Source organism: Theropithecus gelada, chromosome 14 (genome assembly GCF_003255815.1).
Source record: "Theropithecus gelada isolate Dixy chromosome 14, Tgel_1.0, whole genome shotgun sequence".
Classification (NCBI taxonomy): Eukaryota; Metazoa; Chordata; class Mammalia; order Primates; family Cercopithecidae; genus Theropithecus; species Theropithecus gelada.
The window spans coordinates 110,884,096-110,900,498 of NC_037682.1; the positions used below are offsets into that span (position 1 = coordinate 110,884,096).

At 55.5% G+C, this 16,403-nt stretch overlaps 2 protein-coding genes across 3 annotated transcripts; both read right to left on the minus strand.

Annotated features, from left to right (window-relative positions):
- Positions 1–1,127: 1,127 nt before the first annotated feature.
- Positions 1,128–3,140, minus strand: C1QTNF5 (C1q and TNF related 5). 2 transcript variants are annotated; one of them, XM_025358519.1, is made up of 3 exons: positions 2,877–3,140; positions 2,366–2,622; positions 1,128–2,029 (listed from the first exon to the last, which is right to left on the minus strand). In XM_025358519.1, exons 2-3 carry the CDS (start codon positions 2,577–2,579, stop codon positions 1,512–1,514), a joined length of 732 nt encoding a protein of 243 aa, XP_025214304.1. In that variant the 5' UTR covers positions 2,580–2,622; positions 2,877–3,140; the 3' UTR covers positions 1,128–1,511. The 2 variants fall into 2 exon arrangements, with proteins under 2 accessions (XP_025214304.1, XP_025214305.1); XM_025358520.1 differs by lacking the exon at positions 2,877–3,140 and having other exon boundaries at positions 2,366–2,781.
- A 416-nt stretch (positions 3,141–3,556) lies between these two features.
- MFRP (membrane frizzled-related protein) lies at positions 3,557–8,709 on the minus strand. Its single transcript, XM_025357860.1, has 13 exons — positions 8,656–8,709; positions 8,469–8,571; positions 8,243–8,356; positions 7,970–8,125; positions 7,616–7,829; positions 7,070–7,200; positions 6,817–6,942; positions 6,494–6,570; positions 5,999–6,147; positions 5,061–5,191; positions 4,784–4,915; positions 4,056–4,183; positions 3,557–3,970 (listed from the first exon to the last, which is right to left on the minus strand). The coding sequence occupies exons 1-13, from the start codon at positions 8,707–8,709 to the stop codon at positions 3,746–3,748; spliced, it is 1,740 nt and encodes a 579-aa protein (XP_025213645.1). The 3' UTR covers positions 3,557–3,745.
- Positions 8,710–16,403: the final 7,694 nt, after the last annotated feature.

Sequence of the window (16,403 nt, forward strand, 5' to 3'; positions counted from 1 at the left end):
CTGCCTGAGGCCTATCTCTAGCTCACATTTGGGCTCAGTCCCCATTGGCCGTATCTGCCCTCACATGACCAGCGGAAGAGCAGGGGCACTCCCCCATAATTGTATGTTCTGTCTGGGACCACAGTGCCTGGGACTGCCTTCAGGAAGGGGGCGCTGGTAGCTCAGGAAGAACTCTGAGGAGAGGCCCCCCTTCCTTGGGTTGAGGCTGTGCAGATGGGGCTGGGCAGTCCTGGTTTGTTAGTCATTGGGTTGGAGGTGGGCCCCCGGGTGGGGGAGCCTTGAGGGGCTTTGTGGCTAGCCTCAGACACAGTGGCTCGGCCCACCCAGGCTATGCCCAGAGCAGTGGGGGAGGGCTCCTCATCTCCACCTCAGAACTGGGAGGCTTAGGGAGGGCTTGGCACTTGCTCTTTCCTTCCCTCAATCTGGGACAGGGAGCTGAGCAAGGGGAGGCCCGGCTCCTTCCAGTCTCTGTTTAATGTGGGGATAAACATTTTATGATAGAAGATAAACTTCCTGAGTTGGGAGTAAAGGACTCCCCTTTTCTTCCATCTGCATCTGGAATTCCTTTGGCTGACCTCAATACCCCTCCTCCCCCTCACCACCCATAGTCAGGAGCTCAAGCTTCCCAGTATCCCTGCGGCGTTCTGGGGCCAGGGCACCCCCTTGTGGTCATCTCAGAAACTACTTATCTCTAGACGCCCAGGGAGGCCACTCACTCGGGTTACAGAGCAATAGCTTTCCAGTCATCTGGGGACCAGGCAAGCAGCCAGGGCAGTCATAGACGAAAGTCCTCGGCTCTTTTTTGTTGGATCAGGGCAGGGGCATGTGTGGTGCAGGCAGCCCCTATGTGGTTTAGTTGGCATCTTTGAATTAGAAAAAGGTACCCCCTTTCTTAAGGGTGGCTGGAGCCCTACACCAGGAGGGCATCCCACTGTCAGACACTCCTATTCACAACCTAGGTGGCGGCTCTGTGGAGCAGCCTCTCATTCCCCTGGGCCGGCTTCCTGTATATCTGTCCCATATCTCTATTTCATCCAAGAACCCTCCCTTCTGCCTGAGCACCCCTCCACACCATGATCCCAGAAACAGAACCCCCACCGCTAAAGAAGAAAGGCTGGAGCCAGTAGGAGTGTTCTTCGATTTATTGAGTGATCTCAGTAAAGGGCCGGCCCCATGCGCAGGAGGGGGTGAGGAGGATCCAGAGAAGCAGAGGACCAGGAAGAGAGCACCCCACCATGGGCTCCTGGGCCAGAGCAACCGGGGGACTCACACTTGCCAGCACAGCACACTCCTCTGGTCTTGGGCAGAAATCCAGTCACTGCCCCATGCTGCCATACCTGATTGCAGACAGCCACTGTCCCCATTCCTTGCCAGCAGCAGGACAGAGAGGCCCCTACCCCACCTCCCTAGTCATTCACAATATTCCAGGGGGGCCAGCCCTCCTGGATGACCTGGTTGTCAGCGTCACACCCTCCTCCTAGGAGTGAGCGTGAGCCCACTTTGCAGTGGCATTAAGCGAAGACTGGGGAGCTGTGCCAGTCAGAGTACACCAGAAATCCGGAGAAGGTGCTGTCTGTCTTGATGCTGGCATAGATGCCAATGTAGTCACCCACACCCACCTGCACCCACACTTGGTCCTCGGGCTCCAGCCTCACCATGGCGCCCCCGGAGAGCGAGGCTGGCTTGGGCCAACCCCCGAAAAACTGGAAGAAAGAGGCAATGGATTCGCCGTTCTTCACCAGATCAAACTGCAGGCTGGCCCGGTATACAGTGGCATGGACGGCGAAGTAGTAGACCCCAGGCACCTGGCAGGTGAACTTGCCAGTGACGGCGTCGTAATGTCCCTGCTCGTTCACCAGCACGCGGTCGAAGGGCAGGGGAGCATCAGACGGCGGAGGCAGCCGGCTCTCGGAGCGCTTGGCGCTGAAGGCGGATCGCGGAGGCACCGAGCACTCGCCTGCAGGCCCGGTGGGCCCCGCGGGTCCCGCCTCTCCTCGCGGCCCGGGCTCCCCTCGAGGTCCCGGCAGCCCTGCAGGGTAAGCGGGGCGGCAGGTTGAGCGTAGCGGCCGGGTCAGCCCGCAACAGGGCGGCGACTCTAAGGTCACCGTACCCCTCCCCGCCCCTGCCTGAGCTTCGGCCAGCGCCTCCTCCCGCACGGGTACCTCCTCCACCCATTCCCGCAGGGCAGATCTAGGGGGCTGGCCAAGGGGGCGCCCGCCGCCTGGGCCCTTCCTCCGCTCTGGGCTGCAAAACTCAGGGAGTGGCGCCCCCTGGCGGGAGCCCCGAGCCCCGGGCACTGGGAGTGGGAGCTGCGGCGGAGCCCGCTCGGACGTCGCCACCTACAGCTGCTGCGGTGCCTTCTTACCCGGCCTCCCGCCCTCGCCTTTCTCTCCCGGAGCCCCGGGCGCGCCGTCGCGGCCGTCGCGGCCATCGCGGCCCGGCAAGCCCTGGCTGCCGTGGTGGCCCGGCGTGCCTGGAAGGCCGGGGTGCCCCGGGCACAGGCTGGGGATCTTGTTGTCGTCCAGTGGGGGCGAGCCGGCCGCCAGGCTCAGGAGCAGCAGGACAAGGAGCGGCCTCATAGCGCTGGCACCGGGAGCCCGAACGCCGGGGTCCTCTCGCAGTCTGTGGGCCAGGCAGGACTGGAGTCGGGACCCAGAATCCTGGGACCTACCTCGATCCCCACCCCGGCGCTGCCCAGTCGGTCCCCACCCCACTGCTGTGCCCCTGAGGCTGAGCGCCCACAGGGCCGAACACCCGAAGAGCACAGGCAGGCGAGAGCGGGTAGGAGCGGCCAGCCCTCCCTCCCACCGCCGGCCCGCGCCAGCCTTTCCCACAGTCCCCTCCCCAGCCCCTTTCCCCTCCTCCGCCAGACTCACCCCGCCTCCCGGCTCCCTGATGGCCTCCTTCGGGGCGCTCGCTACTCCGGACCCTCCAGTCGGTGGTGCTCCAGCCCCCGCGCCTCTCCCCGGCGAGGCGCCCCCTGCCCTGCCGTCACCCCAGTCCTGGTTCGCTGCCTGCCGGCTCCGCTCTTCTCCTCCCAGACTCCAAGAGGAAACCAGTTGTTCGGGGGCCAAGAGCTCCCGGACCGGGAAATAGCTGGGAAATAACTCGTGGTGTCGCCCGGCGGCCGGCCAAAGTTTAGGGGGAGAAAGGAGGGGTAGAAAGACTTGAGCTGGGCACAGAGAGGCAGAGCTTCGAGAGACGGACACACAGGGCACCTCCTGCTCCCAGGGCCGGAGGAGAGGCGGGGCAGTGGCAGAGACCAAGGACCAGACCCCATTTCAGGGAGAAATACGTAGGGAGATGAGGGTGGAGAGTTCTAGAGGCAGACAGCCAGTTGGATCCCTAAGGCCTAGGACAGGGCCTGCCACATGAGTAGATGCTCAGTACATTTCTGTTGAATCAAGGAAAAGGTCAGAAGGCAGGCGATAGAGAAGCTGAAAAAGCAGATGGAAAGGGGAAGAGGCAGAAGGCGGGAAGTCTGGGTCAGAGGCCTGGATGGGAAGCGGTCTCGATTGTCCAGTGGCACAGTGTGGGGCCAGTCAGCAGCCTGGGGCCAGTAAGGGGACAGGAAGGTGCAGGGAGGGTCCCATGAGCCTCAGCTGAGGACTTCTCCTCCCCCTCCCTGGGAGCCCCAGAGAAGATAGTTAGAGACCCTGCTGGTGCCCCTTCCTTTTTCCCCTGTGTGCCAGTCCTGACGGGCAAAAGAGGACGGGCAGAAAGAGGGCAGGGGCTGGCTTCAGGGTCAGGGCTGGGAGCAAGCTTCCAGACCAGCTGCCTCTGGCAGTCTGTTGCAGTTGAAGGGCCAGGGGGTGCCCAGTAGTGCCAGGCCAGACTGGCACTGGTGCTCTGCTTCCTGGCAGACAGAGCGGCAAGGGGGCAGAACACTGCCTAGTGGGGTGCAACGGGGCACAAGCAGCCCACACAGGAGCCTCCGGAAATTCTGGTAGCAGGGCAGGCTTGTCAGGCTCTGCGGAGGGACAGCGGCCTTTAGGCACCTGCTCCCAGGCTCCCTCCCCTCCCAGGCCTGCCCTCCTTCCCTCCACCCAGAAGACCTTGTAACCGCTGAGGACTTCTACCACCTCCTCCTGAGTGGCCATGCCCACCCAGATGTTAGGGAAGGCCGTGGTGTTGTAGCTCAGACCGAGGCACATCTCCACCTGGACAGGCTCACAGGCCAGCTCTGCAGGGGTGGAGGGGAAGGCCACTGTGGGGACTGCTCACTGGCTGTGTGGCCTGTGGCAAGTTACCGAATCACTTGGTCCTGTGTGTACATGGGTCCAATGGGGGTGGTTGTGAGGAAGCAAGAGGATAACAAGGAGAGAGGCTGTACACACACTGAGGATCCCTGCCATCCCTGAGAGCCTGCTCCAGCATCAGTTGCCAGCCCTGGGCATCACGCAGGCACGTCTTTGATCTCAGGGAACATGGGGCACCTGCATTTGCAGGGACCGCTTGGGCATCTGGAAGAAACCCCCTGCTCTGTGTAAGAGGATGCCTTCATCTTACATGGGCTGTGGAAAGGGGCTCTGGGTGACAGAAGGGACTGGTTCTTGGAGTCCCACCACTGATTCCCAGATTCCCATTTCCCTTGGGGTGACACTCAGTGCCATTGCCACCACCAGCCGAGTGTCTTCCAGGACTCTGCGAAGTGGTCCCAGAGTCAGCTGGCCCCGCCCCCTCAGGGAGGATGGGATGGGATGGGATGCTATTCAGTACAGCAGCAGGGTTCTGTGAGGTGAGCACCCAGCCTATTCAGGGTCCCCAGGGGCAGGCTTCTCACCTGGGGGTGGGAACAAGGGGCGGCTGCAGTTGTCATCGCTGCCATCGGTGCAGTCTCTCCACATGTCACACATCCACTGCACACCCTTACACCCTCCTGCCTGGCAGGAGAGCTCACTGGGCCCACAGGGGTCTGCAGGCACAAGGGGCATGGCAGTGCCCGGGGACATACCTACACTCCCAGTACCCCCAGAGTGTCTTGACCAGGGTCCAGAACCCTTCTCTGTCCCCCTGGAGGTGCCTCTACTGCCCACACCCACTTGCCCAGGGGCACCTACTCTCCGTGGCATTGAAGGCCAGGTAGGTGGCTGAGAAGCCTCCACTGCTGATGCCATGATCTGTCCTAAAAAGCACAGCCAGCTCATGGTGTGAGGAGACGAGGTGGGGGGGTGGCTCTGCTCCACAGAACCTGCCCAAAGCAGATAGCAGTTCTGGGCACCAGCCCTGGCTGACTGAGGGGGCACTGCAGCCTCCCACAGGCCTGGCTCTGAGCTGGAGCCCTGGATGATGCCAAAGTTGATGGGAGACACAGGGTTAGGGTCTGGTGAGGAAGACACACATATTCAGCAGACAAAGCATTAAACAAACTGCTTGAACTTGAGCCACTTCGAGATGGGGAAAAATCAGCAGGGCAGCCTGGCATTGTGGCTCACACCTGTCATCCTAGCATTTTGGGAAGCCAAGTCGGGAGGATCACTTGAGCCCAGGAGTTTGAAACCAGCCTGGGTGATATAGTAAGACCTTGTCTTTACAAAAAAAATTAAAAAAATAAATTATCTGGGCGTGGTGGCATGTGCCTGTGGTCCCAGCTACTTGGGAGGCTGAGGTGGAAGGAGCGCTTGAACCTGGGAGGTCAAGGCAGCAGTGAGCCATGATAGTGTTACTGCACTCCTGCCTGGGTGACAAAGTGAGATTCTGCCTCAAAAAAAGAAGAACAAGAAAAATCAATGAGGGTTTGTAAGGGAGGTGGAGGTGGCGCCTGCCGGTGGGGAGAAACTGGGGCAGGGAGAGGTTTGGGGAAGGACCTCCTGGGCACAGGGAGAGTGTGGGGTGAAGGTTTTGAGGTGAGAGCTGTCTTTAGGGTAATGGTGAAGAGACCCCCGGCCTAGAGTAGCAGAAGAAAGTGAAGCTGGGGAATGTGCTGGGCCGACACGGAAGGCGGGGGTGGCAGACTGTGAGGATGGAGTTATCCGTGGTTCTTCCCTGGCTCCTGTACCTGCCCAGGAGGCTGAAGGCCCCTGAGCTGCTGGTCTCATACACCTCCACGTAGTCAAACTTGCACTCATCCTGAGCCTCCAGGCTGAAGTTGTGGAACTGCAGTTCTATGCTGTGTCCAGCCGGCACCGAGATATGCCAGGTGCAGAGCTGGGGGAGGGCACAGGTGGGCAATTCATGACCCCTTCTGTCTCATCCTGGGCACCCAGGCTGAGCTCCAGAAGGGTCTTCTTCCCCCACTGCTGGCTGGGGGGTGGGGTCACGCTTTCATCATTGGTGGCTCTTAAGGGCCTGGTTTCAGAGGTGAGTTGACCCAGTGTGGGCACATCTGGGTACACATCAGGCACTTACTAATATCCCCCATCCCCCGTCTGCTTGATCTGTGACCTTCCCAAGTAGAAGGTAGTGTCTATCATGCCGTTCCCATTACACTGACTTGGGTGCTCAGGTGCTTCCACGTGTGCCCCTCCCCCTCTGCATGGAGCACCGTGCTTACCTGTTGGTGAGGGTACTGCTGCAGGTAGTTGGGAGTAGAGAAAGTGCCCTGGAGCCCAGTCAGATTCCCCCCACACCCTGTAGAGAGATGAAAGGGCTCACGAGTTTGCTAGGATCCGTGCTTCCATCCAATAGTGATTGTGGGCAGTGACTGCGGAGCAAGAGTTTTGGCCATGCCCATGGGAAGCAAGTTCTGGGCCAAAGAATGACAAAGGAGGAAATGCTGGCGGAGGCCCTGGTTTGAGGCTGGACCAGAGCTGGGGGGCCCAATTTGAACCCAGATCAGATGCCTGAAGACAGGACCCCCCCATGCCTGGCCCGTACCCGAGAACTTGGCACTGCAGTTGGTCTCATCGCTGCCGTCAGCGCAGTTGGCAAAGCCATCACACACTGAGTCAGGTAGCAGACAGATGAGCTGGTCACAGCGGAACTCATCATGGGCACAGCTCCCTGGGTGTGGGCACCAGGAGTCAGGGAGGCCCCGAGTCTCCACCCCTTTGGCAGGGCTGGGAGTGGGTGGAGGGGAAGAAAGTGGACACTCAACAGGCAGCTGGGGACATGGTGGGAACACACTCACCATGCCCAGGGGCCACAGCCTGGTACCAGGCATGGAAACCAAATCCTTCCACACTGCTGTCAGAGACGAAGGCCACCAGGAGGTGGCTGGCATTGGTGTTGAGTGTGGGGGGAGGCACCCTCCCACAAATCCTGCAAGAAGCCGGGTTGGCGGTGATGAAGGCTCCAGGAGCAGGGCCAGCCAGAGAGGAGCTTGCCTGGGCCTTGCAGTCCTATTTTCTTAACCCCCAAACTGGTCACCATGTGGTCAAAAAGTCTCCTCTGATGTCCCAGGGAGCTCTGACCTTCTTAGCATCTGCACATTTATCCTTGTAGCATTTACTCATAGGAAGATAGAAAGGAGATCCATGTTACAGACTAGGAAACAGGTCAGAGAGGGGAAGTGATCTTCCTCACGGCACACAGCAAGGTGGTGGCAGAGCTGGGCCCAGAGGTCTAGTCTCTCAGTTTCTTCCTCGGTTAGCCCTTCCCCCTGCCACTCCCTGATTCTGCTCTTTAGATAGTGGTTCAGGACACGGTGGGATGTCCTGGGGACAGAGGGACCTACCTGAGGAGGGAGCCTTCAGGCTCAGGGGAGATTTCCAAGCGATCAAAAAGGCAAGAGGCCACACTCTCTATGCTGAGGGCTTCGATTTTGAGCTGTATTGCATGGTCTGTGGCCACCTGGATGCGCCACATGCAGTGGGTGTTGGGGGGGTAAGGGTCTGGGTAGTTGGGACTGCTGAAGAAGCCCCTTGGGCCAGAGAGGAGGCCTCCACAGGCTGCGGAGATGGAGGTCAGAGTTCAGAGGTCAAAACGAGTGAGGTCCTTTATTCTCCAAGGTACCTCTTCCTCACCCTCCCCTCGCCCCCACCCCATCATCTTGGGCCCTTCTCCGGGAAGACCTGCCCTGAGTACTCACTGGCCTGTGGGGAGGGGCTCACACCTGACTCCTGCTGCCCTTTAGGGGTCCCAGCTGCCTGAGAGGTGGTGATGGTGGGGGTGGTGGTGGTGGTGGTAAGGCCTCTGGCAGGCAGTGGGCTATGGGAGGCCCCAGGTAGGGGTGCAGCCTGCAGCTCTGGAGGCGGGAAGATGGAGGGTGGCGTTCAGAGGAGCTGGATCCTGGGAGGCTGGGAGAGCGGCTGATGGAATTTCATTCCAAAGCCCTCCTTTCAAGTTGTCCCCGGGTACTTACGGGCCAGGATGATGGCCACCAGCAGCCCGAGCAGCAGGAGCAGCAGGCTGGCGAGCAGGAGGACACAGAGCCAGGAGAAACGGCAGTCTGGCCGCAGCCCTCGAGGACGCCGACCTGCGACCCGGCAGGTGGGGTTTTGAGAGCCCCTTCTGTTGGGCATTTCTCATGCTGCCCTTGGCTCCTGGGCCTCTCTGTCCTCCCCCAGGTCACCCCCTGGGATGGTTACCGTGCCAGGGAGCTGGGACACTATAGCTGGCATCCTCTGGGAAAGCTGGGGGAGGGCAGGATGGCCCAGACTCAGGCTCGAAGGCAGGATTGCAGAACTCGGTCTGGAAGGGAGAGACTTGAGGGCTGAGGCAGTGGTGACCACTGGGGTGCTGGGTCTTAGGAGCACGATTCTATGTGGCCCTTACCTTGCTCGATTCTGTTGCCTCCACACAGAGGATGACATCTGAGTAGTCCTTCATGGCCCAAGGCTCTGCATGGCTTTCTGGAGTCCCTGTGACAGCCCAAGACCCCCAAGGGCCCACTCTCTGACCACAAACTCCCTATCAAAGGGGCAGCCTCTACTACCCAAGGGAAAAGGTTGCCAGGCTAGACCAGCTCTTGGGCTCTCCTTGGTAGAGTGGTTTGGCCTATGGGCTACTCTGTCTCTGTGTGAGGGAAGGGATGGCAGCCAGGAAGAATTCACAAAGGCACGAAATGGTCCCTTAATCCCACTCAGCTGAGGATGCCGAGGCCAAGTCCCTGGCACAGGGTGGCCGTTCTTAAAGGCACAGGCGGTGGCTGAGAACACCCAGCAGAGGAAACTAGGTGCTCTGTGCGGGGGTGTGACGAGGGGAGCTCTCCATCCCCAGCACCCAAGGCACTGAGTGAGCACTTGGGGGGTCGCTGGGAGAGGAGAGAAGTTGCAGGCAGAAGGGAACCTTGGGTGGTCTGAGAAAGAAGCAGGGTGGAGGGGGTGGACAAAGCCAGCTGCCCACCTTTCCTCCCCACCAGAGTTACAGGGGCACTGGCCAGGTCAGGTCTTTGGAAGGGCCCTGGTAGATCACCAGTGGGTGTGACCAGGACAAGGAGAGAAGGACATGGCGTGAGCCAGGGACTGACTGCTCATTCCTGGGACCTCTAAACCCACAGGAGAAAGGACAGGGAAGGGGGAGAAGGTGCCCAGGTCTTAGGGAGGGTTGGGGTGTGGAGTCTAGCCATCGGGGCTGTTGCACGGTAGGAAACCCACACACTGCAAACAAGATTACTGCACGCCTCTTTCTCCATGGGCGAAGTCCTCTTGGAAAATCCCAGCCTAGCCCTGCTGTCCTCAGGGAGAAAGGAAAGGGATTGGTAATCTGTTTTGTGTTAGCCATGCTTAGGCCGAGAGTTTGGCAGGGAGGGAAGTGGGGAGAGAGCCTCATATTTCTGGCTACTATTTGTAGAATGTCTGGGCAAGAGGGCTACATGCAGTTTCTCTCCTTTCATAACTATAAGGTAGCATCACCATTTTACAAATGCTGGTGCTGGGCTCTGAGAGGTTACATCACTTTCCCAAGGTCACACAGCTGGTAAGATACAGAGATGAGAGTTGAGCCTAGGACTGGATAGAGCTTAGGCTCACGTTTTCTATGATGTACCTCTTTCACCCCACATTGGGGCTGAGGCATGCTGGGGTAGCAGAGGGATCAGAGTGACACAGGGGCAGAGTGAGGAACCCCTTGGGGATGGAAGCAAAGAGGGCAGGCTGCCCTCCTTGCACTCAGGAAAGGAGATGCCTCCACCCACACGTTTTTCTCCATTTGTTACTGGAGGGCCTTAGTTTGCTTTTGTCTAGGAGGTCAAGCTGTTTCCTGGAACCTTGGAAGTCTAATGGTACTTGGTCTTTAGGGAAGAGACTTTTTGGGAGCTGTAGGGACAGGTGCTCTTGGAGAGGATCAGACAGTTCCTGACCACAAAGTACTTCTCATTCTGGCTGGATCAAGACAGGATCCCCTGTCACACAGTATGTGAAGAGCCTCGCCACAGGGGCAGCTTCATGGACACAGTGGCCCTGCGCTGAGCTTTGAGGATGATTGGCTGGGCGAGCCATGCCCCTGGGTCTGCTCCTCTGAAGCCGCTCTTTCGCTGTCATCATTGAGAGAGAGGCTGCTGTGCCGGGGTTTGGCTGGGCACTGGGCTCTTGGAGCTGACTGAGACAAGGTGCCCTCGTCTCAAGGAGCCCCTGCTCTGCTGTGACAGCTCTCAAAGTGGGGCCCGGGGCCTTCTTTTAGAGGGCTTGAGAGCTTAGAACTAGGCTCATAATAACACTAAGACATGATGTGCCTTTTTCACACTCATTCATGTTTTCCAGACGCTCCGTGACATGTGATATGACATCGGGTTGAATGCTGAAGGAGACGCAAGTCCAGCTGCCTTCTATTAAGCCAGATGCTAAAGAGATTTGCACAAATGTAAAACGATGCTGCCATTCTTACTAATTTTTTTTTTTTTTTGAGACGGAGTTTTGCTCTGTTGCCCAGGCTGGAGTGCAATGGTGAGATCTCAGCTCACTGCAACCTCTGCCTCCTGATTTCAAGTGATTCTCCCATCTCAGCCTCCTGAGTAGCTGGGATTACAGGTGTGCACCACCAAGCCCAGCTAATTTTGTATTTTTAGTAGAGACAGGGTTTCTCCATGTTGGTCAGGCTGGTCTCATACTCCTGACCTCAGGTGATCCGCCTGCCCAGCCTTCCAAAGTGCCAGGATTACAGGCATGAGCCACTGCGCCTGGCCCATTCTTACTAATTTTTTTTTGTTTGTTTCAGAAAATATAGGTGGTTGTTTAAAAAAATTATTATTTTTATTTTTTTTTAGTTATACTTTTAGTAGAGACAGGGTCTCACTATGTTGCCCAGGCTGGTCTCAAACTCCTGGACTCAAGTAATCCTCCTACCTCAGCCTCCCAAAGTGCTGGGATTATATGGTTTTTAAAAAAATTATTGGCCGGGCACGGTGGCTCACGCCTGTAATCCCAGCACTTTGGGAGGCCAAGGCGAGTGGATCACGAGGTCAGGAGATTGAGACCATCCTGGCTAACATGGTGAAACCCCATCATCTCTACTAAAAATACAAAAAAGTTAGCCGGGCGTGGTGGCGGACGCCTGTAGTCCCAGCTACTTTGGAGGCTGAGGCAGGAGAATGGTGTGAACCCAGGAGGCGGAGCTTGCAGTGAGCCGAGATCCTGCCACTGTACTCCGGCCTGGGTGACAGAGCAAGACTCTGTCTCAAAAAAAAAAAAAAAAAAAAAGAATGTAAGGGGGTTGGCCGGGTGCGGTGGCTCACGCCTGTAATCCCAGCACTTTGGGAGGCTGAGGTGGGTGGATCACCTGAGGTCAGAAGTTCAAGACCAGCTTGGCCAACATAGTGAAAGCCCATCTCTACTAAAAATACAAAAATTAGCCGGGTGTGGTGGTGAACGCCTGTATTCCTGGCTACTTAAGAGGCTCAGACAGAAGAATAGATTCTGTCTCAAAAAAAAAAAAAAAAAAAAGAAAGAATGTAAGGGAGTCTTTTGAGAAGTGTGGTTCACTGGACAGAGATGAAGAGAGTTTACTGGGCCGTAAGTCCGGAGATTAAATGCTGTGTAAACTGAAGAAGCAATGGCTTCCTCTGATGGGGCCAGCGGGAGGACTTCCTGGAAGAGATGAGGCTTTAAAGTTTGAGGGTTGAAAAGGATTTGAATAGGCAGAACTTGGGGGTTGGGTAGGGAATTCCAGGAAGGAGGAGAGGCTTAGCACTGCGGCCTGAGGAACTTGGTCACAACTGGCCTGTGAGTGGGGGGACAACAGAAGGGAGGCCAAGGGAAGGCCTGGAAGACCAGGAAGTTTTTCTCTGCTTTGCTGTTGCCCACGGCCATCCTGGACTACACCCAGGACTCTGCGGGCACACGCACTCCTGCACCTGGCTGCGTTATGAAGGGGTTTCTGGAGGAAAGGAAGGAAGCCAGAGGCCAGCTCAGGGTTGGGGAGTGGCACACCTAAAACACACTGAGAGCGAAATCCACTGCAGACCCCTCAGCTCATCGCCTCATTTCACCCTTATTCCAGCCCCGACAACAAGAGGAGGGAGGTGTTTTCCTCTCATTTTCTGGATGTCACCGAGGCTCCTGGAAGTTAAATGCCTTTGCCCAGAGTTGTACAGCTGCCCAGGGGCAGGGCTGGGTTGCAGAGCTGGGGCTGTTGGAGTTCTGGTTTCCACTTTTTTTGTTTTTGCTTTTTGAGACAGGGTCTTGCTGTGTCACACAGGTTGGAGTGTGATCACAACTCACAGCGGCCTCCACCTCCCAGGCTCAAGCAATCCTCCTACCTAAGCCTCCCAAGTAGCTAAGACTACATGTGTGCACCACCATGGTTGACTCACTTTGTAGAGAAGGGGGCCCCCTATGTTGCCAGGTCTTGAATTCCTGGGCTCAAACAATTCTCCTGCCAAAGTGCTGGCATTATAAGCTTCCCTGGTCTTTAGAAGCGTGGGACCTAGGAGCTCAATCCCATTACTACCTCCAAGAGGCAGATGCCCCCAAATATCGGGAAATTGGAAAAGCCAATTCCTTGATTTTGGAATGCCTATTTAATGGGCATTCTGTTTAGTTTGGGCAGTGCCATACTTACCTACATCAAGTGTATTGTTCCGGAAAAGAAGGTAGACGCATCCAGAGACATGAGAGGAACTAAATACTTGCTAAATAGGGACAGTGTTGGTTAAAAAAAAAATTTGCTGAGGATCACCCACCATGAGAATCTCAATGGAGCTTCGATGGCGTAGTCCTGGAAATGGAAGTGGGGGAAATGGACATTTGTGAAGTTGCTGAGTACCTACTATGTGCCAGACACCCACCCATCCCCTCCCCTCCCTTCCCCCCCTCTCTCCTCCCCTCTTTCCTTTTTCCCTTTCCTTTCCTCTCTCCCCACTTCCTTCAGGGTGTGTGTGTGTGACAGGGCCTTGTTCTGTCGCTTAGGCTAGAGTGCACTGGTGTGACCATGGTTCACTGCAGCCTCAACCTCCTGGTCAATTGATCCTCCCACCTCAGCCTCCCAAGTGGCTGGTACTATGCCTGGCTAATTTTTGTCCTTTTTGTAGTGACGGGGTTTCACCATGTTACCCAGGCCAGTTTCAAACTCCTGGGTGAAAGTTATCTGCCCATCCTGGCCTCCCAAAATGTTGGAATTACAGGCATGAGCCACCGTGCCTGGCCAGACACTGTTTTTCTTAACTGGCACTCACAACTCTGAATAGGTAATGTTATGCTCAGATTACAGATGAGGAAATTGAGGCTCAGAGAGATTAAGTAACTTGCTTGGGCTGTGAATGCCAGTCTCTTTCTGCTGCCTCCTGCATTCCTGCACAGGTGCTTGTTTCTGCTCTTACAGCAATGAAGGATGGGGACCCTCAGACGTGTCCAGCTCAGACAGTCCTACTAGGGCCCAGGTAGGAGGCAGATCATGCTGGTTTTGCTGTTGGATGTGTGTGAATGTCACACTGCTGTTTGGCTCAGCTCCTAATAGACGCAGGCTTGGAAAATTTGCTGCAGAAAGTCCTGCAAAATGCTGTCAATTATTCAAACTAAAGGCAGAGTACTCAGATGGAAAGAGAACTGGATAGGCAGTCTAGATACCCAGGTTCCATCCTGTCTCTGCTCCTGACATGCTATGTGGCCTTGAGCAAGCCTTACTCTAGGGCTCAGTATCCTCACTGCCAAATTGAGATCATGGACAAGGTGACCTCTATGATCTAACTCTAAAGCTTTATAGAGGCCGGGCATGGTGGCTTACGTCTGTAATCCCAGCAGTTTGGGAGGTCAAGGTGGGCAGATCACCTGAGGTCAGGAGTTCGAGACCAGCCTGGCCAACATGGCGAAACCCCATCTCTACTAAAAATACAAAATTAGTCGGGCATGGTGGTGCATGCCTGTAATCCCAGCTACTCGGGAGGCTGAGGCAGGAGAATCGCTTGAACCTGGGAGGTGGAGGTTGCAGGGTTGCAGTGAGCCAAGATTGCTCGACTGCACTCTCAGCCTGAGTGACAGAGTGAGACTCTATCTCAAAAAAAAAAAAAGAAAAAAAGTATATATACATATACATATATATATACACATATATATACATATATATATACACATACACACACACACACACACACACATATATACGACTTTACAGAAAGAAACAAGCATTCTGAGCATTGGTCACTTAAATAAATTCTGTAAACTGGAACCAGGGAACTAGAGCTAAGTTCCCTATCTTGGGACTTGAGCATGTATTTAGAGAAAAGTGACATAGAATGATTGATAACACTGGAGTGGAGAACTTCAAGACCCACAAGTCCCATCTCAGTAATTTGCAGATGAGGCACAGAGGCCCAGAAAGAGGGAGGTTCCTGTTCAAGGTCACACAAGAGCAGTTGAAGGGGAAGCCCCTCCCCTAGGGAGAGGCCAGCTGGATCAAGAGCAAACAATGAGGGAAGAGAGCCAAGTTGCTAGGAGGCAAAGCTTGATGGACAAAAAAACATGGGGACAGACCTGTGTGTGTTTGTGGTCTGTGTAACACTAGGACCTGTTGCCATGGGGATGAGAAAGCACCACAGATTAATTACTGAAGAGCTGGGAGCAAGGGTGGCGGGCCTGAGTGGAGCCCCTGCCCTCAATGTCACCTAGAGTCCATCTGTTCCCCAGTGGAAGACAACAAAAATTATAGGGCTGCTTCTACCTCCAGTGAAGAACTAGTCAGAGTACAGCTATTCACTTTGCTACAAGCCTAATGTTTTTATTTTGAGGGGATCCTGTTTGCCTGTGGCTTGGGGGCAATCATCAGGTTAAGATTTCCAATCGGCCGGGCGCGGTGGCTCAAGCCTGTAATCCCAGCACTTTGGGAGGCCGAGATGGGCGGATCACGAGGTCAGGAGATCGAGACCATCCTGGCTAACACGGTGAAACCCCGTCTCTACTAAGAAATACAAAAAAAAATAGCCGGGCGAGGTGGCGGGCGCCTGTAGTCCCAGCTACTCGGGAGGCTGAGGCAGGAGAATGGCATAAACCCGGGAGGCGGAGCTTGCAGTGAGCTGAGATCCGGCCACTGCACTCCAGCCTGGGCTACAGAGTGAGACTCCGTCTCAAAAAAAAAAAAAAAAAAAGATTTCCAATCACACCCTGGATCAGGCCACCCTCAGGGCAGGCCAGGGAAGTTTGGGTCCCTCAGGAAGAAATTCCAAGTTTTAAGTCACTTATTTTCAATCCCTCTTCTTCACTCTTGGGAAATGCTTAGAAAAATGCCTGTCTCCCTCCATGCGGCGGGTTTGATAGCAGCACACAGGCCTTAAGTGACAGCAGGTGCTTCTGTCTCAGCAAGGATGGAATAGTCAGGCCTTTATTTTTTAGTGTCTGGAGCAGTGGAGGCAGTGAGGAAGAATCCTCATGAAACACTCTAGGCTCACCTGGTGGAGCCTTCGGCTTCCCTACTTCTAAGACCAGCAGCAGAAATGGAAAAACTGAACAGTGCTAATGAAGAGGTGAGACCAAAGGAGACATGGGTCACCGAGTGCACCAAAGACATCACCTCTTTAGGGGTTAAATCTGAAGTCTTGAGAAAAAGCACTTTAGGGAACAAATCCTATAACATAAAGGTAACTGTTTCTAAGTATTAGGGGGGAAAGCTGAGCTCTTTGATCAAAGACTAAGCCCTGGCTGGGTGCAGTGGCTCACGCCTGTAATCCCAGCATTTTGGGAGGCCGAGGCAGGCAGATCACCTGAGGTCAGGAGTTCGAGACCAGCCTGACCAACATGGAGAAACCCTGTCTCTACTAAAAATACAAAATTAGCTGGGTGTGGTGGCGCATGCCTGTAATCTCAGTTACTTGGGAGGCTGAGGCAGGAGAATCGCTTGAACCCAGGAGGCGGAGGTTGTGGTGAGCCGAGATTGCGCCACTGCACTCTAGCCTGGGCAACGAGTGAAACTCTGTCTCAAAAAAAAAAAAAAAAAAAGAAAAGAAAAAAGACTAAGCCCTGGTCGCTCCACATCCAGGTAATGATACTCGACTCTAACAGCAAGTTTTGCTATATTTGACATCTGCTGGAGAGACGTATTTTATCTCATCATAGGTCTGTGAAGACACCCAAGTATTTCTTTTTTCATAGAGACAGGGT

What these genes read in the sequence shown, in the direction of transcription:
- MFRP (XM_025357860.1), bottom strand. Translation starts at nt 8,709, where the DNA reads ATGAAGGACTACTCAGATGTCATCCTCTGTGTGGAGGCAACAGAATCG. An exon ending in CTGCAGTGCCAAGTTCTCGG is followed by an intron (nt 6,571 to 6,816) that starts GTACGGGCCAGG and finishes ATCTCTCTACAG; the next exon opens with GGTGTGGGGGGAATCTGACT. An exon ending in GCCTTCAGCCTCCTGGGCAG is followed by an intron (nt 5,192 to 5,998) that starts GTACAGGAGCCA and finishes TGCTTTGGGCAG; the next exon opens with GTTCTGTGGAGCAGAGCCAC.
- C1QTNF5 (XM_025358519.1), bottom strand. Translation starts at nt 2,579, where the DNA reads ATGAGGCCGCTCCTTGTCCTGCTGCTCCTGAGCCTGGCGGCCGGCTCG. An exon ending in AGGCGAGGGCGGGAGGCCGG is followed by an intron (nt 2,030 to 2,365) that starts GTAAGAAGGCAC and finishes CTTACCCTGCAG; the next exon opens with GGCTGCCGGGACCTCGAGGG.